Source organism: Heliangelus exortis, chromosome 3, assembly GCF_036169615.1.
Source record: "Heliangelus exortis chromosome 3, bHelExo1.hap1, whole genome shotgun sequence".
NCBI lineage: Eukaryota > Metazoa > Chordata > Aves > Apodiformes > Trochilidae > Heliangelus > Heliangelus exortis.
In genome coordinates, this window is record NC_092424.1 from 96062881 (window position 1) to 96088580 (window position 25700).

General features: G+C 34.8%; 1 protein-coding gene across 9 annotated transcripts in view; it reads right to left on the bottom strand.

Moving 5' to 3' along the window:
* PXDN (peroxidasin) overlaps positions 1-25700 on the bottom strand; it is a 104050-nt gene that overhangs the window by 70389 nt on the left and 7961 nt on the right. For 7 of the 9 annotated variants that reach the window (XR_011725404.1, XR_011725403.1, XR_011725402.1 and 4 more), the window contains exons 2-4: positions 11019-11090; positions 9445-9516; positions 2662-2733 (exon numbers count right to left, since the gene is read on the bottom strand). Coding sequence is in view for 4 of the 9 variants with exons in the window: in XM_071741827.1 (XP_071597928.1) it covers positions 2662-2733; positions 9445-9516; positions 11019-11090 (216 nt within the window). In the remaining 5 variants the exon portion in view is untranslated. The remainder of the gene's footprint in view (positions 1-2661; positions 2734-9444; positions 9517-11018; positions 11091-25700) is intronic. The other 2 variants (XR_011725405.1, XM_071741826.1) reach the window with 1 other exon arrangement.

The window sequence follows — 25700 nt, forward strand, 5'->3', positions numbered from 1 at the left end:
AAGCTCATGACTGCCCAAGCCAATTACTTTGGCATTTGAGATGGGATTCAGTTGTCTAAGCCCAAGCATACAGCAGTTTTTTAAATGCAAGAACACAGAGGTAGCATTTGATGCCTTTCGGGTGTTCTGGCTGCCTTCCAGCTGCTGCTCCAAAAAAATGCAATTTTCCTCCAAGTTTGTGTCACCTTTGCCAGACCCAAAGTGTCTTGCAGATTCAATAGTTTCTAAACAGGTACTAAGCAGCTTCTTTCATCAGTTACTTCCTTCCTCCATGCTCTGCCATGACTGGACTTGGGTGACGATTTATGTATGGCTCAGTGTGTTCAAGCATGTAAAACTCTCAAGCTTTTTTTCCAGAATTTACTCTAGCATAATCAGGTTTCAAGATCTGATTCCAAAAATATCTTTCCTTTGGATATTTTTGCCAAGTGAATACTTTTCTACTACAACTACTACTAGCAACTAAGAACCACCTTCCAGCAGCAGAAAATGCTGGGTTTTTTCTTCCCGTATACATACAACAATCAAATTAAATTTACAGTTTATCTCAAAAACAACACAAAGCCTGAAAAGTGTTTGTTTTTCTGTTCAGTTAAACAAACAAACACACAAACACCCACAACACAAGCAACTAGCAATTTCATTGTGTTTCACTGGAGTACAAGAAATTACTATAAATCTTCTGATACGTGGACTCGAGCATCTCCTTCTGAGAACTCTGCTAAGCACTGAGAAGAGCATTTGACTGAGTCAACACATCCAGTAGCAATCCAGTAGTGTTGATAACTTGAAGCCATGAGGCTTTCATACGTGGAAACACTGTACAGAGTTCCAAACAGAAGTCAGAGGACTTAAGAATTTGCTTACAATAACTAATATCTGTCTTATGAACACAGTTTTTCTCCAAAGATAATGTTACAAGGCACACTTTGTAGGGTCAGAATCTATTACTATGCTAAAGATGTATAAAATCCAAATCTCTCACAAACTGTCATGAACTGTGAATCTCTACTTTCTATTGACTTTATTTCCAGCCTTGCCATTGGCTTCCTGTTCCTCCACTTTCCTCTCCACTGAGCTCTGTTTTTAAGATCTGCCCAGAAGAAGGGCTCTGAAGCTTCCTGATGTGCCCCCAGCAGGGCACCAACCTTGCCCAGCAGCTCACCAGAAGAGCCACAGGAGCTGCTTGTGGCAGCTGAGGCCGTGACACAAGGACAGGCACTCATCAGTGGTATGCCAGGCTCCTGAGCTAGAAATGAGATTCAGTCCTTTTTTTCAAAACTAAATTTCATAAAGAATAATGTTTATGTCTCACAGTAGAGCTTAATGCAGACAAGAAAGGCTTAACTGCAACCTAGTAAAAAACTACATTCAGAAGGTGTAAATATTCCAAAATTATTCTGTTTTTCACTCATAACACAGATCAAAAGAAAAAAAGGACAACTGTTGCTACTTGCAGCACACCAGCTTGTATCAGGTGGAAAAAAATTATTGTGGAATCGTTAGTAATTCAATAAGTGGGCCTCAGTATTTCAAGTTCTGCACAGAAAATAATAATTGCTATTAGCATGCAAGTAAGCCCTACCAGTTACTGTCAATATGCTGCAGTAATTGTCTCTAGAGTAGGAGGAAGGGGAAGAGAAAGGCAATAAGGAAACAAAGGACATAAATAAATACGTTTGATAATGATCACTTCTGTTTTTTTTAAAATCTTTTCAAAAATTTTGTATTACCCTCTAAAATCAGCTTGTGATTTTGTACCTATCTGACATGTGGTGTTATTTAAGATACACATTGTGTCCACTAATATTCAATAAACCTTTGCAGTAACAATGAAGTAGATACATATCAAAGAAAAATTATAATACATTGGTAACTGTAAGGACTTTAAAAATTTATGTTGATCCTAGAAGAAAGATATTCAGCCCCTGAAATGTATATGCTAGAACACTCATCTGTCTAGTTCTGTTGTGTGGCAGACAAACTGTTCTGATTATAAAACAAAACATACTTAAATTTAATAGAATCAATACAATCAGGTTTTGTCATGCTGATAATGATTATTTTTTCATTCTTTTTCAATTATTCTTCAGCCATTATGTATAGAGGAGTATGGTTTTAGTCATTCTTTCTAGAAGACATTGAAACAACCACATTATGAGTGATGAACTTTCTTCTACATCTGTGTCTGGCAATGATTCACAAGTATCAATAATAGTAAGGTTTTGATTTTAAAACCTCTTCTCATTTTCAAATAAACAAAACTGAGTTAAACTTTAAGAGCTGGCATAAAACAGTAAGTGCTACAGTCAAAGGAACTAAGATGTTCTACAGAAATTAAATCAGCATCTCTCTCTAAACAAAACACATTTGTTTTCAACATATTCCACAATAATGCTTCTTTTTCATCAAAGCTACATGACAATGGGTAGGAACACCAGGAATGCAAATCACAAATAAAAGACAAACATAGAAATGAAGAATTTGACACAGAGATCCATTTTGGGTTTCCGCATGCAAATGATTCTGGGGCTCTCTGCCTAACAACCCAGGGAGTGCAGACATGCACAGCATGCAGGCAGGGTGTATGGATCAAGACGTGCACTTTTCCTCTGCAGGGGAACCATGGAGATGACAGCACAGAAGAGAAAGGGCACTTACAGTTGTTCTAGAGAGGCAAGTCCTTTAAATGCTTGCCTGTCAATTGACTGGATTTCATTCTTGTACAAATAGCTGAAACAAGAAACAATCAGTAATATTAGTACACAAATGAGAGCTACATGAAGGTGGAAGAGAAGAATTAAGTTGACATGTGAAGACAGTTTTTCAACTACACATTAGGAAAAAAAAAAATAGAAAACAAAATTTAAACACATACACATACAAATACTTTGTCATTGAAATTTCATCTTAAATATTTGCCAGGAAAGGCAAAAGTCTGGGCCTTGAAGGCTCTGAGGCTTTGGGATGCTTTGGGAGTCCCAGTGCTCACTATTAGTACTTACTGTTTCTTTGCCCCTCAGTTTCTAGATGGGCTTCTCAAAAGTCAAAATAAATACAGCTTAATAGGACAAAACTGGATCTGAATTGTCTTTACCAGAACACACCAGTGGTGCCATTGGCCTCTTTCTTTAAAGTACCTAATCTGGATACTGGTACAAATATTCAAATTATGATGGAATTAATCTTTTTACCGGACTTGGAGAACAAACTGTGAGAATTTCTATAAATTAGCCTGTGTAACCTTTTGAATATTTACCAAAAAATATAAGTTAGAATATTGGTATTGCATCCATAAAAGAGCATTGTATATTTGTTGGATGACTGTGTACAAGACGGACATTAGGTCCACATTGATACTCTATAATATAAACAGAATAGACATATGCAGAGTACCAGTATGGTCACATGTGCTGTCTATACCTTTTCTAGAGAATTAAAATTAATCAGGTTGAATCAGTGTATGTGCTCATATTCATCACACTTTTAACAGTAAGGGTGGTTTAGTTGAGAGGTTGTTGGAGAAAAACCACAGATATGGTGATGACTGCAGTTTCTGCATATGGGCAGCAAATAAAAATACTGTTGGGGTTCAGTGTCACTCTCTTTTTGTGATAGGTTAGGAACAGGCTTGATGTAAGAACTTTCTCACACTTATTTGACAAATGACTTGAAATTCAGTTAATCAGGCATGGATTTCTATGAAAAAGGGATGAAGAGACTTTGGAACACAAGGGGCTTTATTAGCAGGCATTTTATTAGTAATGGTTTTGACTGTTCTATTATTACTTTTCAGTAAGCTACTGGAAGTATTACAGATTTCTTTTGAAGCAGGAGATAAAATACCAGCTCTGCTGGAGTTGAAATTTTTTACACTGATTTGAAAATGGTCAATATTTCACAATAGACCACAATAAAAAAAAAATTGCAGCTATCTGGTGTTCAGCTCATGACAACCTTGGAGGACAATGTGGAATGGTATCTTTCTCTAGAGTCTAAGTTTAGTATTCCAATGCATTCCTTTGTCAGGTTCCAATATATTCATATACAGACACTCAGTGTGCCTAATTAACATTAGATGTTCACATTGACATTCAGATGCAAAAAGCAGTTTCTCTAATAACAGAACAAGTGAGCAAAAATTTCTGAGATTTTAGAATGTTAAAAATTCTGAACAAATTAAACCAGAAAAAAATTACTGTCACAGTACTGTAAAAACTTGAAAAATAACTTGGAATAGAGAGAATAGATTTTCTTCACTTACATTTGACGTGGAATTGGTTTTTATTCTATTTAAAATATATTATTTGAAAATATATTCTATTTAAAAATATACTATTTGGATACTTGGGTATCCATATCGTGGATATGGAAACATTTGTTATGTCTCAGATTTACCAATTAATTTGAGGATCACAGCTGTTACAATTTTGTCTTTCCTTAATTTCCCACTCTGCACAATATTAAATTTAAAACTTATTTTCCAGAAAGGATTTTAAATACACCATTTCTTTTCACACCTTACAAAATTCCAAGGAATGAGCAGCTGAATTGTTATTTACCCTTAACTTGGAACTGTGGAAATTCTTCTTATTCCTCTGAATACTAACCTGCTGATCAATGAACTAGAATGGCCTAAGATACTTTTAACAACCAAGCTCAGTTACTTAGCTCTCGTGAGCATTTGAATAATTTTAATCAAGAAACCTGAATCAATCCAAGTTGTTTGGTTTTTGTGGTTTGTTTTTTTCTGGGTTGTTTGGGGGTTCTTTGTTTTGTTTTTTGTTTGTTTTTTTTAATAATTCATGTAACTTTTATTTACTTGCTGCCGACAAAGTAAGGCAGTGACACAAGGATGTGGCAGACTGGAACAGTCAATTTGTACTCTTGCAGATTTTTACCACCATATTGCAGAGAAGGGAGAAGCCTTTCATGTCCTGTTTTGGAGCTCTTACCAAGCCATTGTGGTGAGACTAGATTAGGGATTAAAATTTAAACTACAGCTTCATCCATCCTTATCAGAAAACCTCCAGCTGCAGGATACTCAGCTGACATCAGTCTACCATGTCCTCCCTACAGAGAAACCCCAGCAATCCCAATGCTACAGAAACCTGTGTCCTATGGAAGATGTGTTAACAAGACTTTAATTTAGCTGTGTAAATGTTTCCCTGAGGATATTAACAGAAAGAAAAAAATACATTTGCCCAATAATGAGAGAAATTATAGAATACAAAATGCAAATAAGTAGCACTCACAAAAAATTTTATGCTTTTCTAAAATGCTACTGTGCCTAACAAGTAAATTCTTGTAAACACTGCACTAATTTTAACAAAAACATTCTCAAAAATTATCCCAGCTACATTAGTAGAAAATGGATCTAAAATATATTATATATGAGAAAAAAAAAAATTTATTTATCTTAACACTCTTCTACACAATTCAACCATTAGAATTTTATAAAGCATTAATAAATAGTGGATTAAGATGACAATGGGATATGTTACATTAAGATATTAAATTATTTTCTAGCAATTAATTCGGTTTTCAGAAGGGGTAAAAACAATGTTTTGCAGAAGTGCCAGTAGGACTGATAGAGGCCATATACTGGTCATATACTTGGAAAATTTATTAAAAAATAAGTAACCAGTTTTCAGAACAGAAAAAAACTAGAAAGAACTAGAAAAAATTCTAGTTTTCAGAACTAGAAAAAAAAAATTATCCTTAACCTTGAAGATCCCCTATGACAATAATTTTAGGTTCAAATTTCCAATTATCAAATGCTCATCTCAATGTTGTCATGTCTGATTTCTCAGCTCTCCATTTCTCACAAAGTGAATACGTTTCAATGCTGTTGCCAAACTTATTTTTTCATCTTCCATTTTCAGTTCTTGCACTTAGTTCTAGCTTACTGTTTTGTAAATAACAAGGACTTTCTATTTATCTGAAATGTTTTTTTTTTAATTGCTATATTTCATAGTTTTCTATATTTTTTTACCCGAATTCTTTCTGTTTAACTTAACCTCATTTTTTCCACTGCTGATTCCAAATTTTATAGTGTCCTACATGTTAAAACTGTAGTATGAATCCACCTTCAATTTCCAATTATCTTCTTGCTTGGAGAATAAACTGTCAGCTTTCAGGATCAAGAAGGATTATCCTACCAAGTTTCCATAAATCTTCCTAGATCCATATTGTACAGTTGGGAAAGTTTTCTTGCTCATCTTTCTGCAATATCACCTCTAGACAGTAAACCAAGTAACTCACAAAGATGTAAATTAAACATATTCAATGCATCACACACATCAAGAATACTTCTGCATATTTTAACAAGAGCAGCACACTAAAAACATGTTGCCAAATACTTTGTTCATATGAAGACAACTTTTAAAGTTTATTTTAGAAAGGAGTGTTTACAGTAATATTTGCAGAAGGAGGGAATATTAGACAAAAAATTATACAGAATCACTGAAGTGAAGAAAGAAACTGTATTATAGATGGGGTCCAAGCTATTAATGCCTTTTTGATCCTTATTAGAGAAACATATTATCAGCAATAAGGTATATGAAACAAAGATAGAAAGACAGAAACGCAGAATGACAAGGGAAAAGTATCCCCTTAATTTCATACAAAAACAGTAATGATGACATTTCTTTCTTTCCAACTTTTAGTATATGAACTCAAAGACCACATAGCACAGCAAGATCAAGCAAAACTGTTAATAGAACTGTCAAAATTTCAATTACGTGAAGAACTAGATAACAAATATTTCTAAAATAAGCTTCAAAAACTGTATGCACATAATATTCTTTCTATAACGTAAAGACAGATTTTACAATTCTGAATATTTGCACTGCACAGATAATTGAGGAACTATTATTACTCTGACAAAATCTGCTTTTCAGACAGGCAATTCTGAAAATATATATACTGAAAATTCTGAAAACATAGAACTCTAACATCAGTTTCAGAAAGAAGTAGAATAAAGAAGCATTTGAAAATTCTAGGGCTTCTTTGACACTTGCTGGAAAAAAGTATTGTTTGAAAGCACAAAACCTGACCTGCAGCAGAGGTACAGGAATATGTCTTTATATCTGTCTCTCAGATACTGTTTTTTTATTGGTTTTCGTTGTTGTAGTTGTTTGGTTTGGTTGCAGTTTTTTTGTTTATTTGGTTTGGTTGTGTTTTGTTTTTTAAATAATTATAATGCATTGTGGTTTTATACTTACATATTTTGTACATAACTATATAGTTACAAATATTTTATACATGGTTATACATCCGCATTTACCAATAGTTACACTTATTTTATTTAAATATACATATATTTTGCTAAATCAAAGCCACTGAGAAATGGCAAGTTTTCTAAAATTACTCAGTGAATTATACATTTTCAGAACCACCTACAACCCAGTACCTGAGTTCTCATGAGAACACAAGTAACATCATGGACCAATGATGTCATTTTATGAAACAGGACAATACAAATTAGGTTTGCAAGTATCCATAGGATCAGGCCATAAAACCCCTCAACTATTCCAGATAATTTGGCTTTTGGAATATGAAATTCTGAACAGTATTTCTAACTTTTGTACAATCTCTCCTCCTCAATCTCTTCTTCTGTTCCCTGATTGGGAAAAAATTTTTTTTTTTTTGGCCCATGCAATACAACTAGCACACACCTACTCACCTGAAATTTTCACAGATGAACTGGTTTTGGTTCACTTAAGCCTTCTGTATTGATATCTGAACAGTGCCAGTATTTTTCTAACTTTAAGGCTGCACTGTTAAAAGCTAAATTTTTATATCACAGCCATTGATATAGTCAAAAAGATCTTCCTGAAGTTTGTTTTCAGAAAATGGGGGGGTGGCTTTAAAGAAGAGTTGAATAAACTACCACATTGAACTTGATGTTAAAATTTTCCAGGGAACAAGAGGAAAAATAAAAGATCTTTCTCTTAACAATATAGATTCAAATAAAAACGCTCACTATGTGTATATGAAAAAAATTATATTTCATGTATCTCTTCTCATTCTTTTATTGAGCTGAACAAAGTGCATAGTTGAGTTTTAGCTCAGGTTTACTACAGGCTAGACAAAAGCAAGCATCTGAAAACAACTAATAAGAACCAAGTAGTATTTCTGCACAGCTGCTTACTATGGAAAGAAGCTTTAGCCATCCTGAATTAGTAGACCTTGCAGACTCCACTACCACATCCACCATTCAAACTCATACCAAATACAATCACTATAGACTTTATATAACTCCCTAGGAACAATCTGTTCAAGAGTCTTTTTCTTTCTGTTGCATTCAGATTAGACAATTTTACTACTGAAAGACAATATATACAAAACCGAAACCAGGATATGCAATCAAACACAACTTGGAAAAACGGGTAATATAACTGTACAAATTTAAGTGATTTTAGCTGTCCTCCCTTCTCCTACCTCCTTAGAGCTATTTCAGACTGCATTCTTGAAAACTAGATGGAAAATTAAGCTACCAAATTGTTTGCAAAGCAATGGGATCTCAAATTAACTGTATTTTTCTGTACAGCATTCAAGAAATGATCAGTACTGAAAGACAAGAGAGTGAAACTTCTCTGTTTGACACTTCATAAGGTGAACTCCAGAGACTAGAGCTGAGAATCCATAACAACTTACTCTTCAGCTTTTGTCTTTTATACAGATAACATGAACATTTTATATGCCTTTTGTTTATTGGCATAATTAATACATGTGCTATGTTAGTTAAAAATGGGAGAAGTTAGTCTTAAAATATATAGGGGGCAGACATAGAATTTATGGCAAACCATATAGGTACTTTTTTCGTTTGACTTAATTTTTCTCTTACAAACTTATACTGTGTTCATCAAACCCCTCTGCAACCTAGTCTAATAGAAGATAGCCCTGCCCATCCAGGGGAATTGGAACGAGATGACCTTTAAAATCCCTTCCAACAAAAATAATTTTAAGATTCTATGATGTAGTAGCAGTTAAAAAGCTTTTATAAGTTACAAGCTTCTGCAGACACAAATCTTGAACTACCTGCTATTAAACCACTTGCCAAAACACAAATTTAAAAGAACCATGTATGAAGGTTTCAGTGAACTTTAAACTGAATTCCTAAACCTTTTAACTTATCACTTTTAAAATTGTCTTCTAAGACGCAAATTGTAAAAAGCAACTACTCAGTTTTTTAAAATCTACTGCACTACAAATATCACAGTGTAGTGATATTTATATTAGCAATTCTTAGACAACCTATGTATAGAAAACCAGACCCACAGTTTGTCCCACATTATAAATTAATTTCTCAGATTTTCAGTGTTGTTTATCTCCTGAAATAGTGAGTCAGATTAAAATAAAATCCCAGGTTAAAAGACTTCCACACTGAAGAAATTCCATTACACACAGATGGAAAAAAATTATATTCATTTAACTTACAGATATTTCAGATTTTCAAGGTCTTCAAATGCCCCACTAGGTATTCTTTTTATTTGATTGTTGTTTAGAAGCCTATAAAAAGAAATGAACAGCTGTTTATTTTAATATACAGGAACAGTAGGGGAAAATATACAGCAGGTGTAATAGAGTATTAAAAGGACAACTTTAAAAAATTAAAGAGCAAACACACTTTTTCCCCTACCAGTAACTGTTAGAAGGAGAGAAAGTTACATGCTCACAGATGTTCAGCCACTACCTTGCTGGAGAAAATTCTAAAACAATTGGTCAAAATAAAAAAGAAAAAGTAATCTATAAATCAAAACAATATGGATTTTTGCAAGAATATAAGATGAAGATGACAGGCAAAAAATCCTGGTCCCAAACCTACACATAAATTTTAAATTGATAAAAACTGATATTCACAAAGATTTGTTATTAGCAGGAGCATTAAAGTGAACACAACAGATTAGCAGATTTGCACTCTTCCCTCATTCAGTGATTTAAAAGAGAAGGGAATCCAAATTAATGAATCCTGTCCTTATTCAGGACTTGTGGATCTCAGATCAGTGATTTGGAAAATTAGAAGTTGAATTTGGATACCTGACAGAAATTGTAATTCAAAACTGGGGATCAGCTGCAAACAGAGGTATGGTAAAAGTGACTGGAAGCAGGAATAGCCAATTAAAATGTCTTAGTAGCACAGATTTGGACCATATTCTTTTTGGGGAAAGTCCTATCATTTCTTCTGGCGTGAATATACAATGAAAGATATCTCAGTACATTTGTTACCATCTCTTTGCAGGATAAACAGATAATTGTGATACAGAACTGATTGATACCAATATTGCATTTCTGTTCTCACACTACGTGTGTTCTAGAAAACAGCCAGATTTACAATCACAAATTATGTACATTTAAAAGTAAAAATAACTGTCTAAACTCTTCCTCACATCTGCTAATATATTAGACAATACAATATGAATGACAGAAGAGATATATAATACATATCCTAGTTGCATTGTGGGTTTGTAAAAAGTCTAGAAAACATGGATTGTTCTTCATAAATATATAGTAAAAAAGACCTACATAAAAGAGAGCTCAGTAGGAGCTTGAACAAAAGCCTTGAACTTTTGCCCATCCTGGTGAGTACATTAGAATAGGAAAGTTCAAACCATTAGAGTCTGTCAAATATTTTGTAACTGCAACATACTTACAGATCTGTGCCTTTAAACAGCTTTACAGTAACTTCATGATTTCATTATGTGATATTTCACCAAAGTCATTTAGCACAATTTGGAAAAAATTATACAGCAAAGATTTTTCATCCTTCCAATTAGAGAATATTAATAAAACATTAATATGTAAATAATCACATTTTTTATTTTAATATACATATACCTGGTTTTGCTTTCAGATACTTTGGGCCTAAAGCCCACGACCCTCATCTATATAAATATTACAGCTGAAATTTGTAAGACTATTTACCTGTGATAAATGAGCAAATTTGTCACATTATCAAATAAACCATATTAAATAAAAAGGGGAAAGAGCCTACGAGTTGCAAAAGAACTTACAGCGTGTTCAGGTTTTTAAGCCGTCTAAACTCTCCAGGCTGGATTTCTTTGATCCTATTAAATCTTAGGTCTCTGTAGAATAAAGAAAGAAGAATTATGTCATTAAAAAACCTGTATTTTTTCCTATGAAAACACAAACTAAGCACAAGTATTCTGTTACCAGCTTGACCGGCCTCTGCTCATAAACCATAGCTTTTGACTAGAGGAGAAGGCAAAAGAAATCCAAAGACTGACAAGTTAAAGCAAAGGATTGACCAAATCCAGCCTCAGGAGTGAAAGCTGAAGGCTGTATCTAAGCTGACCCTGTGCTGATGAATGATGTACTTTTAGAACAAACATTTAAGTGCCCAATTTAAATCCAGCTGCGTGAAGCTATCGACTTTCTTATTTAACTTTATATTCTCTTATTTTTTTACCATCTCCAGTTTCCTTTTGTATCCATAGTTTAATGAGAACCTCTCCACCATTAGGGAAAACCCAGTTTCTCCATCAAGATTCAGCAGAGCAAGGAGCAAGGTGGCAGCATCATGGGCAGTGAGAAAACACCATGGCTCTGCCAGTCCAACACCTCTCCCCTGCTGTAATACGTCTGGTTTATCTCTGACCATCTTGTCTTCCCTGGCTCCAAGCTGCACTGTCTTACTGCTTGCTCACATTAGCTTTCATATTTGCAGTGGCTCAGAATCTGATTTAGCCAATTTGTCTGGACAAGCAATAAAACCATACATAGGAAAACAAACCAAGAAATAATTTTCTGCCTGATGAACAAACTGAATGGGCTTCCTGGGAGGCCACACAGGTGACTAAAGATCAGGATCAGGCGAAAGGAAGGGGGGGCAGCAGGTCTGTTGAATTCTTCCTAGCAGCAGACCAAGGTCACCAGGACTTTAGTCTCTGGCAAGTGAATATAAAGGAAGCAAATGGAAAGTAAGTAAAATCCGAATGACTATGATGACACTTACTTCACTGTCCTTTCTAGAAGGTACACAAACCAACTGCTTTCAAATAGTAGGACATAGAAATGTCTTAAATTCAATCTTAGCACCAAAACCAGCCCTAGTTAAAACATAAATATGCATTGCATTTTAATAGGTAATATACAATCAAAAATTCTGGAGTTAGGTATTTAGTCAGAGAAAATATAGTAAAGGAGTCAAAAAAGTCATCTGCATACTAATCCCATGTAGCCTCACTGTCTTTGTAGTTGGTGTGGGGTACAGTTGTCTGAAGTCTTTTGCAAAGCACATACTTAAGCATCATTCCTCCTGAATCAGCCCTGCAAGTTTTATTCAGCTCTGGAATAATGGCATCTGAAGGACTTTTTCTACATAAGTGGTTTAGGATGTGGCCAAATGTTGTTGTAAGGAAAGGATTAGACAAGTAGTTGTTTGCATTTCACTCCACCAAAATATTTGCTCAGTGACTGGAATAAAGGAGGAATGCAAACTTCTATCCTTCATTTAAATGTGTAGTTTAACTGCCTGTAGACATGCAGGACAACCCTTGCTCAACTCCCTGCTGAGGACTTCCAGATTTAGAAGCCCCATTTGTTGTAACTTAAATTTGTTCTTTGCAGAAGTATGTTCTTTAGTTATAGCTCAAGTGTTGCATTTTGTTCATCACTCACTCAAGAAATACTCATCACACATGAAATACACATCTCTGCTGAGGAAGAGATGCTGCCTGTGAGTAACTGAGTCTCAGGTGTCAAGATTTTCTAAGCAAGCATTGCATGTAGGGTGCACTGAGAAAAGACACAGCAGATCCCTCCTGTAAGTATCACTGGAAGTGTCACTCCACTGTACTTTAGGGAGCTTTTTCTACATTATCTGAAAGTATAAACTTTGATGTTTCAATAAAAAATTTTAAATTTTATACCAGTGTCAAAAATGCAAAAATCCCTGAGTGCAGTACTGAAAACTGAGTATTTTTCAAAAGCCTCAAAATACTATTACTACTAACAATATTAACTTAATATTTTGCCTAATAGCCCAAACCTAAATGTCATGAATTCCGTTTTTCAAATAAAAATCTAGTACATCTAATTCCTAATTCAGATTGTCTCCTTTATTAGGTGTTTCACAGTGAAAATATTTAATCCTTAGAATTATACTGAGATAAAATAATGCTACTTTTAGGAAAGAGTACGCTACTGTTTCTTTCTTTTCTCAAGTATTCTTAGCTGGTAGTCTTCCATCTAAGCATCTTCCTTCAAAGAGATTCTGCCTGACCTCCCAATACAATTTGCTAACAATGTTATCTCTTATCTTGCATCCTACAATACAAAATATGTATATTTTTAAAAAGAAGAGCCATTCAAAAAAAAATGGAATTTTCCTCTTACAATAATAAAGCCCTAAAAATGTTTGTCAACTCATGAAAGCATCCAAGATCCTAATGGATACCGTTTCCCTCCTCCTCACAGTCCTTCACAGCTTAATGACTTAAGTTGTAAACACACACATCAGCCACAGAAACTTGTACAGAGGCTAAGCCCATCCCACTGAAGCATTACATCTCCCTTGAATAACACAAACATAACAACATGTTGACGGTGCCAAGTAAACTGAATACTCTCAGGATCATTTTCCTGGCCCAGCATCATCTGGCCTGTGCTAATTCACGGAGCACAGCCAGGAAATGTTCAGCAGAGTGCAAGGTTGCATGGGCCAAGAACGTGCCAGGGAGCACGCTGACAATTTAGCAATTGGACACCCCTGAGAGTCACATTCCAGAGCCTGGGAGCGGTCGGGGTCCCACAGCACCGTGAATGGCCATAGGTCAGGGTGGCTGCCAAGTCATACGCAGCTCGTGGGGTGCATATACACAGTTACTTAGCAGGCTTCCTATGTGTCCCTATGTGAACAAGGTTTTATGTAAATCTTTAAGCTCTGGATGCATGGCATGTAAATAAATATGATATTCATATCCTTTCTCTTCTATGGCAAAGCAAACAAGACCTGTACTGTGGACACTTTTTGTCTGGATGAAAATAAATTTTGCTCCCGATAAAATCCTTATTTGAACTAACTGTATCCATCAGTCTCCCCTCCCCTCTAAACTGCCCATTCTTTACAGTAAATTACTAATAATTTCAATTTAGCATTGAGAATTAACTTTTACCAATACTTTTATCTAATTAGACATGATAAAACTTCTACATATGTAAATATTAAAAACATGCAGCTGTTACTGTACAAACCAATGAGCTCGTGGCAGCTCCTGGCACTCCAGAATATTCTGTTTAAAGTTTGCATTGACAGTCCACAGTAATAAAATCCATGGGTATATTAACACATCCTAATGGGGCAAAAGAACATCTGGGGAAGAAAGAAACCTCTTCTCTTTGCTTCACCCCAGCCACATCCTTCTCATCTCTGCCTGAGAACTGGGTACCCTACAACTTCATCAGGTCTGGGGTTTTTTCTTGAGATACCCTCACTGCTAGAGAGAGAATATAGAGACATCTTCTGTTTTTCCAATTTTAACTTGTGTCAGAAAAATTTATCATGGCACAAACACATCATATTAAAGATCTTGAATAAAAGAAGGAAAAGCAAATAGTATATTAAACTACTCCTTCGTTCATAGCCATCACTCAGTCTGTATATACATGTAATTAGCCAGTTCTAACATGGATATAGAGCACTGCATAATGTAATGATTTACTGAAAAACATTTCTCTTGGAATATAATGTACATATGCAAAGCACAAACAGGGTATCAGTAAAGAACTCTACATGTCACACACATCAGACAGAAATGTTGCAATTACAAAAACTTCAACTCTGCTACCACAGCTAGAAGCATTCTTGCTAATTGTAAAGGTTATTCAAGGTTTTTTACTACTTAGTCTTTTATGAATTAATTATAGTGCACTTAAACCTGAATGCAAAAGTGTTTAGAACATTAACTTTACATGAAGTATTGCATAACATTTAACACTCAGAACTTTGTAGCACTTTGCCATTGGCAAATTCAAAAGCAAAATAAGAGAAAAACATTAATATTTTCTAACTGTTGAAGATTAATTGCTACCCAGGAAAACACCCTATACCATAAATGCCAAACTATTATGTTTCTCTACACAGAACAAAAGTTCTGCAGATGCCAGCAAGACTACATCGCTTATGTCTACTTTATTCTTACTCTTTTTTTATTCAAGGTCATCCCAGCAGGAAATGAAAAACAGTTATCAGCATAGTAAAAACATTCAAACAGAGCAGAGCATGAAAATTGCACAAAAGAGGTTATATAATCAAGTTAGTGCAGTAACTGGATGATGTCAATGGCACTTTAATGCTGCTTTAACTACTGCCCTGTGCAAAAATGTGTTACTGTGTCGAACAAACAAAGAAGAGGCCACCACTTTAAAAAAAAATTAAACTGAACCCGACTTACAGCTTCAGCACTACTTGCAGTAATCCTCACTGCTAGGAACATAACATTTTCTGGAATATCAGAGGAACTAATATATATATATATATATATATATATTTTTTTTTTTTTTTTTTATTATTTATTTTTTTTTTTAAGATGTAGCCTTAGTGACTATCTTACTAACAAAATTACATCGTTCTCCTCTTTCTTGGCCAATTAGTTTTTCTGGATTACTTTTCCCCCAGTCTCATTGCTAGATACATAATTACTAGAAATGTGATTTTCTCGAATTTAAATCAAGAGATTTTTCTTATTCGAATATTTGGCAGGACTCACCTTGGTCATAAAGCCATGCTTATGAAAACACTAACAATCATATTTGGATGATCTATCAATTACCCAATTAAAATAAATCCTGATTTGAACCAAGATGTAAGATTTGCTGAAAGGAACTTTGAGTTCTTAAGCCTTAAAAAATATATTTTTCAGCTACAGCATTTGTGAATGGAGAGCTCATGATATATCTTTCCCCAAAGCTAAGGATTTGTTTTAACTAACAATTATTTTGCCATTAGAGTTGAAAGGAAAGCATTTAAATGTGAACTCAGTGAAAAGCAATACAGTATTGTCTTACTAAGTCCATAGATCCGTCTGCTGCCTTTGCTGCCAATTTTGCCAACCAGATACGCAGAGCCACTAATAGGACTCAAGGGGGATTTGGTTGTTCAAAGTTTCAGGCACGTAAACTTAATTGTCAAGAATTATACATGGAAAATTTAGTCTGGCATGATTGTGGCTCTTTATCTCATCTACCTTCAGTATTTTCCAAAATCCATCTACTACAGAAATACGTTTTCAAAATACAATTTTTATTTTGAAATTCTAATTCTCATAATATAAAAAATTACCAAAAAAAAAAAGCAAAAAAAAACCAAACCAAAACCACCAAACCAAACCAAACCACCTAAACACAACCAAAACCCACAGTAAAAGAAGTCCTCTCCTTTTAACTGTATGGTTAGAACCGTAAGAGTTGTATGGCTGTTTCCGCAGTTAGAATAACTAATAAGAAAAGGTTAAATCTGTCTTTATTTCCCTCAAGGGGATCTATTTTCAGAAGCAATGAAAAGGTTGTAGACAGTACAGCCATTTGATTAATTACTGATTATTTTTGACAGAAATATCCTTTGGAAACAGCTGCTTTCTTGTCCTGCATTTGTGTGATGCCAAATGAAATAGGGCACAACAGCTGCAGATGAGTGCCAAGTTAACAGAAATACAGGATGTGCTTGGATCAAGCATGGAGCCAACTGATCATTGGCACATTGCCAATACTGATACACTGAATTTTTTTAAGACTGTGTATGCAGCTAGAGATGCAACCTCTTCACAGTTTCCTTCTCAATATTTATTGTTTCAGCTGTACCTTTCAATCAAAAAAAATGAATTTCTCTTCTATAGTAGGCTACGGAGGCCTACAAAAGGGCAGCTGACTAGTTGATGGCATATCATAAGCCACTGGAAAAAAAGTGGTAACAGCTTTGTTTATCTTTGTAGTTAATAGTCATCTGAATTACCATAGTGAAAATCCGCACAGAAATACTGTTTTTATGCTACAGTAACAAATTCCTGTTCTCCCAATCTACCATTTTGCAAAACAAATGTTTCTGCACTTCTCTGTCTCACAGGCAGGCTTAAGTCTAAAATCTACATCAACGAAATACTGATATTCTCAGAGGCAAGAACTGAAAGCCAGAAACTTACTTTAACATCCTCTGACCTCCCACACAGGATAAGTCATTCAACAGTAGAGAAGTTCCTGTCTTAAGGCAATTAATGCTTTCAGAGCTGAATCATCCCTTTGAGAAAATTATAAAACTGGATTAAAAAGAGACCATGAATCAAGCAAACCCTAGCACAAGTCACTCTGGCAGTTAACTATATGCACTTTAAAAATGGGTAGGCTCACTCTGTTTCAAGTTTGAGTGTGTTATCTTCAGTTTCTGATCTCTAGAAGTAAACAGATATAAGTGTTTTTGCTTACAGATGAAGCAGTATTGACCCTTTTTCTTAAAACAGGTCTAGAGGAGTTAGGCACTAAATTTCATACCTGATTATTTTTTATGCAGCAGCAGTTCTTAAATATTGTGAAATAAGTAACGAACTAAATACTAACTCTTCCAGTAGGGGTGGGCAGGAAAAGTACACTCAGAATTCTTTGCCACTTTTCTGATTTTGTTCTAGGGGAGGTAAGTTCCTTCCTTCTCTACAGCCAGCAAAATGGATGCAGGTGCAATGCAAGGAAGCAGGCATAATCATTAAAAAAAATATGCACTGATGAAAAAGAGTCACCTGCATTTTACCAGAGTGCCAGAGGTCAGAGAGCTGCTTAGACTTCCTTCTAGCTCTGACTCTTCAGCCCTTCTGCCACAGGAGTGCCTTGCCAGATACACCCTGCATCGGGTGAGTACCCACGCAGAGCTGAGGGCAATGATCTCTCATCAAGAGAAGATGCAACAACTGAAAATAGGGACGTGAGGGCAGGATGGGAAAGAAGTTAACGCACTGGGCAGGTAAATGAATATACCAGAATGAGAGTGTAATTTCCCCAGAAGTGCAGTTTTGGAGGCTTTTCTTTCCTCAGAGCTGGAAGCCTCACTGGAGCAGTGCATGTGTGCTTGCATTGCATTTATTATACCAATAACTAACATCCAGGATCTATAATGCTCATGACATTACTAAAGAATGCCCATTTTGTCTCCTTCAATACAAAAAGTCTTGCAATACAAGTCTTGCAATCAAGAATGTAGAAAATTGAAGAAATTACTGCACCTAAAAATAACACAAATTTGACTCAAAAGCTTTTATTCATTGTAAACCTATGCATCACTCTTCCCTCTCTACTAGGTGGATTTTCTCAGAATGTGCTTCCAATTGTTATGTACTCTCCAGTTATTTCCAATACAAAGATTGTTGTATTAAATGCAAACAGATTCAAAAGCATAGTTAGAATTTATCTGGATACTTGATCTTATAGAATGCCAAGGACATTTTACTATTAATATGGAAAGCACTATTGGCTTGCATAAAGAGTGAAAACAAATTCATGTACTCCATCACTTGGCTGCAGCTAAGCTTCCTGGTTTCAGAGAAAGAAATGGCTCTTCTCTTCACTTTATGGAAAATCACAAGTCACCTCACTGAAAAGACTGCAGCTCTTGGAATCATATTTTCTGCTTCTTGATGTTAACAACAGGCTTCCAGAGCAGATAAATTGGATGTTTTCTTGCTCTGCCTGAAGCTCCTTGCAAAGCAAACTTAAAAGTAAAAGTGGGAGTGGTGGGGCTATATTAGGACTCCTCCAATATGTCTCCTCATTCCTCATCAGTGCAGACAGCCTGAGCACAGGCATCTGCATGTTCCTGTCTCTTGAGAGAAGAGAAGCTACTTTTTGCCTGCAAAAAACAATGGAAGCAACTACTAGAAAACATTCACCCTTAAAGAAAACAACAATAACTTTAAGGGAAGGGAATCTCTGAGAACATAGATAATTCCTCCCTTTTCCTTCTTATTATGTCCATCCTAACATCAATACCATAATTATAAACAAACAAAAAAAAAAACAAAAAACAAAACAAACAAAAAAAAAATTAAAGCACTTTTTTACTACTCATTTCCAAATTTTGCTTCCTGCTCATTAGGGAACAAGCTGTCTTTGTACAAGTAATCTTTCTACATAATTATCATATTCCGTAACTTGAATCAATCAATGCCCATCTCATTTTACTTCTCATTGCAAAAGTAGAACTGGACTAAATAAAATGCCTACAACTTATTTTCCTGAACATTTATTTTCTTATTTCTTTGTCTGAAGTAAATCTCAGTCAACCAGATTAAAAAACAAACAAACAAAAAAAAAGCAAAACCAAAAACAACTTGGAAAGTTGGAGTGCTGTAAATTATAGATGTGTTTGAAATATCAAGAAAACTGTTACTAGTCTTTTGTGTTGTTCCTGTGGTCTCAGGAGAGCACATTTATTTTGCTTAAAGTCATGCACCCTCTTCCTAGCAGTTCTAATATTGGTACTATTAAGTAAGAAAGTAATCAGAAAGTACTTTTTAATTTCTCTTTAATCATTTCACCACCTTAACAAAGCAATATAAACACCAAAACGAAGCATGAAACACTTCCAGACAGAAAATGTTTTTTACACACTTGCAGGTTGTTCCTGACACAAAAAAGTTCATTTCTAAATATAAGCAAAGGCAACTCTGTACTACTAAAGGCTTCACAGTTAAACACCTCTTTAAAATTTATAATTCAATCTATTTTTTCCAGTGTTTCCATGCTTAAAATTGTTTTTATCACTCCTTACTAAGTAACAAATTAGCTCTCATTCAGGCCATATAAATACCATTTGGGCCACATGGAGAGCAACTTCACATGATTCCCAGTAACACATCATAGTTAACATGGACTCTCAAGGGGTCTTTCCCAGAGTTCAAACAGGAAAACAAATGTTTTCAATGACAGGTATGTGTAACAAAAGGCAAAAAGTTTAAAAAAGTCCTGTAAAAGTAGATTGAAAATACTAGAAATATCTGAGGTAAACACATACCTGCATGTTTGGGCAATCAAGTGTTTCAAATTATCCACATAACTAATATTCATCATTTCCAACTCAATTCATAGGGGATTAATTAAAAATTAATCGGGATAGTAAAAAATGTAAACACTGCCAAGGTAAAACATTTGCTCATCCTGTGGATGGGGGCAGCAGGGCGCAGGGAAGCCCAGAGTTCTGCTTTCCCTGCAGAGGGGTGATGGAAGGGGAGTGGTTCTGCAAGGAGGTCTCAGAAGGGGCATTTACAGATCTCTGTTTGCACAGAACTTGGCTTTTCACCTTGCATCACAAACTCATCTTATTTTTAAGCTTTTCCCTGAGGACAGAGAGGCTTATTTGGGTGAGGCTGGAGGGACAGGTTAGCAGCTTTGCTCAGGAAGCAGCTCCTCCCTGCCAGGACAGCTCTTTTCACTGAGGCTTTTCACAAGTGGCCATGGCCATCACAGGCCACAAAATCAGGGATATCATTCAGAAGTAAACCAAATGTTCTTACCCTGTTTATTTTTCAGCTAGCTCCAAAAAATAACTGAGAAGACCAAGGGCAGGCTGAATCCAGCAGCCAAAAGAAACCCAATTACCACTCACAGGGTGTTTATGGGTTGGGTTTTTTAACTGCAAAGGGGTGCAATCTCTACTTTGCAAATTAAAACAGAAAATTAAAACAAAACAAGTAGGTACATACATGCATTAATATACCAATTAGACCAGCTATTTAAATACATTAGACTTACTATTTTCTTTTTATATACAGTATAAATAGTTGTCTCAAAAAAAGAAATCTAAATACAATATATGGCCTGGATTTCCACAAATACGTAAGACACCCTAAGTAGAATTTAAGAGTGCAAGCCACAAAACAAGCACTTAATGTCTTAAGAATGCAAATTTCTACTGGAAAAGCTTCCTCAGGCCTCAGATATAGTGCTTATAGTATGAAGCTGAAATCTCTATTTAAGAGAGAGTGTACATTTGCTCTGGTGTTTGTAGTCACAAAGGCTTCCCATGCCCAAACCACAGGGCATATAAGGCTGTGATGAATGGACATTTTATTTCCCACTCACTGAAGCTTTGTCACTACGCAGTTAAAACCAACAGATTTACTGAAGAAAAGAGACACATACTGAGAGAACAAAAAAGCAGACTTTAAATTCACAAAGGCATTCAAGTTTTTCAGATCCTGGTGCAATCAGAAATTTCTTATATGTGGATCCAGATCTTACAAATAATTCATTGTATAGGCATCTACCATGATGTCCAATGATCTCCTAAGTTCAAAGGTAAAAAATAAAAATAAATAATTTAACCCAAATAATAAGCTTGGTTGTTTTTTCTGTTTATTCTTTCCAGAAAATTGGCTTCTGAAAAATGAAATATCCCTACAGGGAAATAAGGATATTTTCAAGGCAAAGTCAACCTGCAAAAGCCAAGAAGTAAAAAATACTTTAAGTATCCTATACATGCAAATTCTACTTGAGATAACAGACCAAGCTGTATTTATTATTATAAACTAATAATGAAACATTTTTTTTTTTCAAATTTTCTTGAAAAGAGTTTGGGAAGGGATAAGGGATTATGAATGTATGCCATAGACTAGCAAAACTGACCTAAGTAATACACCTAAGTACCCAAGTGTCTGGGCTGCACTTAAGTTATTACCTCCCTTTTATATCTCTTTTCTAAGTGTTCTTCATATTGCAAGTTCATCAGGAATAGAAAACTTACCTTGTACTGTCTCAAGTGTTCAGCATACCTACAACTTTCTAAAATTGCTACTTATATCCAGCATCTATTTAGAGATAGATACCTTTTATACAGATATGATCAGTATAAAGATAAATCTGAATGTTGCTTAAGGTTTTTGTATTATAAATCTTGCTTTCTGCCACTGAAATTGCTTTGACAAACTGCTCAGTTTGAAATCTCAAAGAATATAGTATCAGACTCCTTTTATATTTTATACAATATTTCTTCTGTTTCCACTACTTGTATGCAGTTCTTCACATGCAATATATAAGAGAAATGTAAAAGAAAAATGGAAGATGTCAAAAGGAAAACATCTACTAGAGAAAGAACATAACGTTGACACAGGATAAAACATCTCAGAAAATACTCATGTCATAATGGGAAGATTATAAGACTTTCTGCCTCAGTTTTCAAAACTGCTTTACTGAACCAAGACAGATGTTTCAGCATGTATAAAAATTTTAGAAATTTCACGTGATTTACCTTATTGATAGAGCACTAAAGAAAAAGAATAGTCTTTAAATATAGGATAGGCGATGTTTCCATATGAAGAAAGGTGTTTAAAAACCTTTAATAATTGCTATTTACATTCCTGACAGCTATGTCTTCAATCTACATGTAAAGCAGGTTTTATCTATACATAACAGTCTAACTGGTGAACATTTTAATTGGTTTAGTCTAGCTGTTTCTACCCCCTACAAAGGTGCTATTACACTTACATAAGCTTTGCCCAGGCCAATAAAGTTAAATCAGAAAGTTAATAAAGTGAATCTGGACTGAGCAAACCATCTACTCACATAATCAAATTACTCTAATTGGCTCCTGCAGCCCTGTCACAGCTCCACAGCTCTTCCTGCCCGATGAAAGTTATCCTTTCTCTGGCACTTTAAACCAAATGCCTGGGCCTTTTTTTACTGGAGACTATCACATAAATTAAATATCTGAATTTTATGATTCAGTTAACTTCTTTTAAAAAAAATAACTTAAAATACTTCCACGTGTCAAATTGCTCAGAGAATTTATCAAAATGCCATCAAAACAAAATTTCTCCTTGAACACAAATTAGTTACTATCCCAAATGACTGATAAGCAGCCTTAAATGCCTTAAAAAGGCACTCTGCTTTGATAGGCAGATTCCTGGCAGCACCTCAGTCGCTGTGTATTTTTATATACACATGGCACACCATCACTGCTACTCCAACTTTTTACATTATCATAGAATAGTAGTTAATGGTAATGGTAATTATCTTAGCAGAGAGTGCACTTTATTTACTTGTATTTATTTTGAGTTTTGAATGGCTCACTACAATTATCTGCACCAGACTACACCCTGCCCCATATATTTTCAAAAATATTTGTGAAGCCTTAAGGAAAAAAGTTTCTTCACTCACTATTAATATATTATAAGCCTTGATTCAGATGCATTTTCTGCATTTTCTGCATATTCAAAGATCTGAATATTGATGACAAATTTCATCTGATTATTATTAAATTTATCTGACTATCATGATAATCAGTCATTAAATAGAAGCTGCCACAAGGTATCAAAGAGTGAGATTTTATATTGAAGTAGTCAATCATAACCTTGTAAAACCAAAATATTTACGGTCTGTAGAGCACGTGGAGTTTGGACAGACACTATAAGCCTCTGAATATAAATGTTTTGAGAAGTCCGTACAGAATTTCATCCTGCCCCAGCTATGATGCTAACACTGCCTGGATATATTTTGAAACAAGTATGGACTTGCTTATTCTTTACTTTTATTCCTACAATGGAAACTGGCAGCAGTATGGCTAATAAAAGGCTACTAACTCAATCAGTCTGGATAATAACTTGACACTTAGCAGTCTCCATCCTGCTTACCAAAACCAGTCATTAGTTAAAGGTAATGCTATGTACAAAGTAGTATTCTTTTCCTTTTTTAGACCAGCCAGGCAATGAGCAGACTGTTGTAGTAAGTGATTTAAAAGGAAAGAATGCTGAAAGAAAATGTTTCTGAAAGTTCCAGGGAGTGGCAATTGGAAAGAGAATTAAAAATCTGGAAATCTGAACAACAAGAGATTACAGCAAAAGAGGAAGCAATGTCACAGTCATTAAAACTGATTTTGTAGTTAAATATGGATGCTCATTGTTTTTCTTAGTAAGTCTTAGAAAACAACTCAAAAAACCAAAACAAAATAAAACCGAAAGCCAGAAACAACAGAGAACACTACATTGCCTTGATAATGTAAAAAGTTGGAGCAGCAGTGTGATGGTATGGCTTATGTATATAAAAAATACACAGTGACTGAGCTGCTGCCAGGAATCTGCCCATCAAAGCAGAATGCCTTTTTAAGGGATGTTTGTCAGCCACTGGGATATTGCTATATTCTCCCTCCTCACAGTGTCTCTCTCAAGAGGTTTGAGAATCCTTATTATTTACACTAAATTAAACATTCATTCAGGGTTTTTTTTTTAAAGAATCACTTGACTCTCTTTAGCAATAGCAGTAATTTCATACCAAAAAGAAATAAAATTTGGCAGCCTGATAAGCAAAGGAAGGAAAAGGAAATTTTGATTCGTTCCATTTCAGCTCAGCCAGTTCTGGTTGCACCATGCCTTTGGATTGTCTTGAAACTGCGCCCAAGTTTATAATAATAAAACCTGTAAAGCTTTTTGTGTTTTGGTTTTGCTGTTTTGTTTCATCAAATCCAAATGGAACAAATGATAAAGACAATTTGCCTCAGCCATTTCCATTTTACTGTTTATACACACACACACACATATATAATACATGAAACGTGTATATATATATATATATATATATATATATAAACACAGAAATACACACAAGTATTTAAAATTTTAACTTATTTTTATACATAAACTTCTTTGGAGAGATAAGCAACTATAAATATCTAGCTTGTGTGATATAGGTTTTAAATGTCACCTTTATAAATAGACTTTTTCTGTAAGTGAAATCTCAGACTATAAAGCTGTAAACACTTCAGCTTGCTGGAAAGACACTCAGCAAATGTCCAAGCCCAGAAAGAATCAGAAGCCTGGGAATGAACCATGTATACAAAGCTAAGCATTAGTTCACATTTGTGAGATGGGATCTAGAGTGTACAAAATACTTGATCACAGAATAATATATGAACTGGAGAAAAATGCTGTAAACCAACTACAGTAAGTCTGAGAAATATGATTACAAAAAGAAATAATTGAAAAAATAATATTTGGAGAGTTTAATCAAGATGGGTGAGAATCTAGTTTGTTTGTAAATTGTTCAAAATAGAACTGTGGCCTGAAAATATTAATCTAGCAGTTTCTCTGTACCCATTATACCTGTAAAATATTCCTGCAAAAGAGCAGTTTGCAATTAAAAAAATTTTTTTAAATATGCAATTTTACACATCATGCACTATTTTTCTTCTTGTTGTTTTGGTATTTTCTGAATAGTTGTGTGGTATTTTTTCATGTCATAATAACAGCAGCAATTTCTTATATTATATTGTTTTCTTTCCACAGCTTCATTCTCTCTTTACACTGAGCTCTGTTCTCTTCATTACTGGCTATACATTCATGTTTTCTGCTAGACTTTCAACCTTTAACTTTGAATTTAATTTACTTAAAAGCCAATTCATAAGCACACTTGGGCAGCCTAACATTTATTTAATATCTAAATGACCAAGTTTTCTGCTGGCTAATGACATGCCATCTCATCTCTTAATAAGCACTGACATTACCTGGGAGGGAAGTCAATAAGAACTACTCAGAAAAACAGAGGAAGCTGGAATACTTTTTAGCCATATTTTTCTCTTAGGCATGTGTTTACCACAATGTTAGATGAAACACTCCTTGTGTCTCAGATTCAGATCCTCCTGATGATGAATGGGATAGGCGTATCCTTGTTATTTTTTCACCAGCCTCCTTTGGGAAAGAGTGTATTTA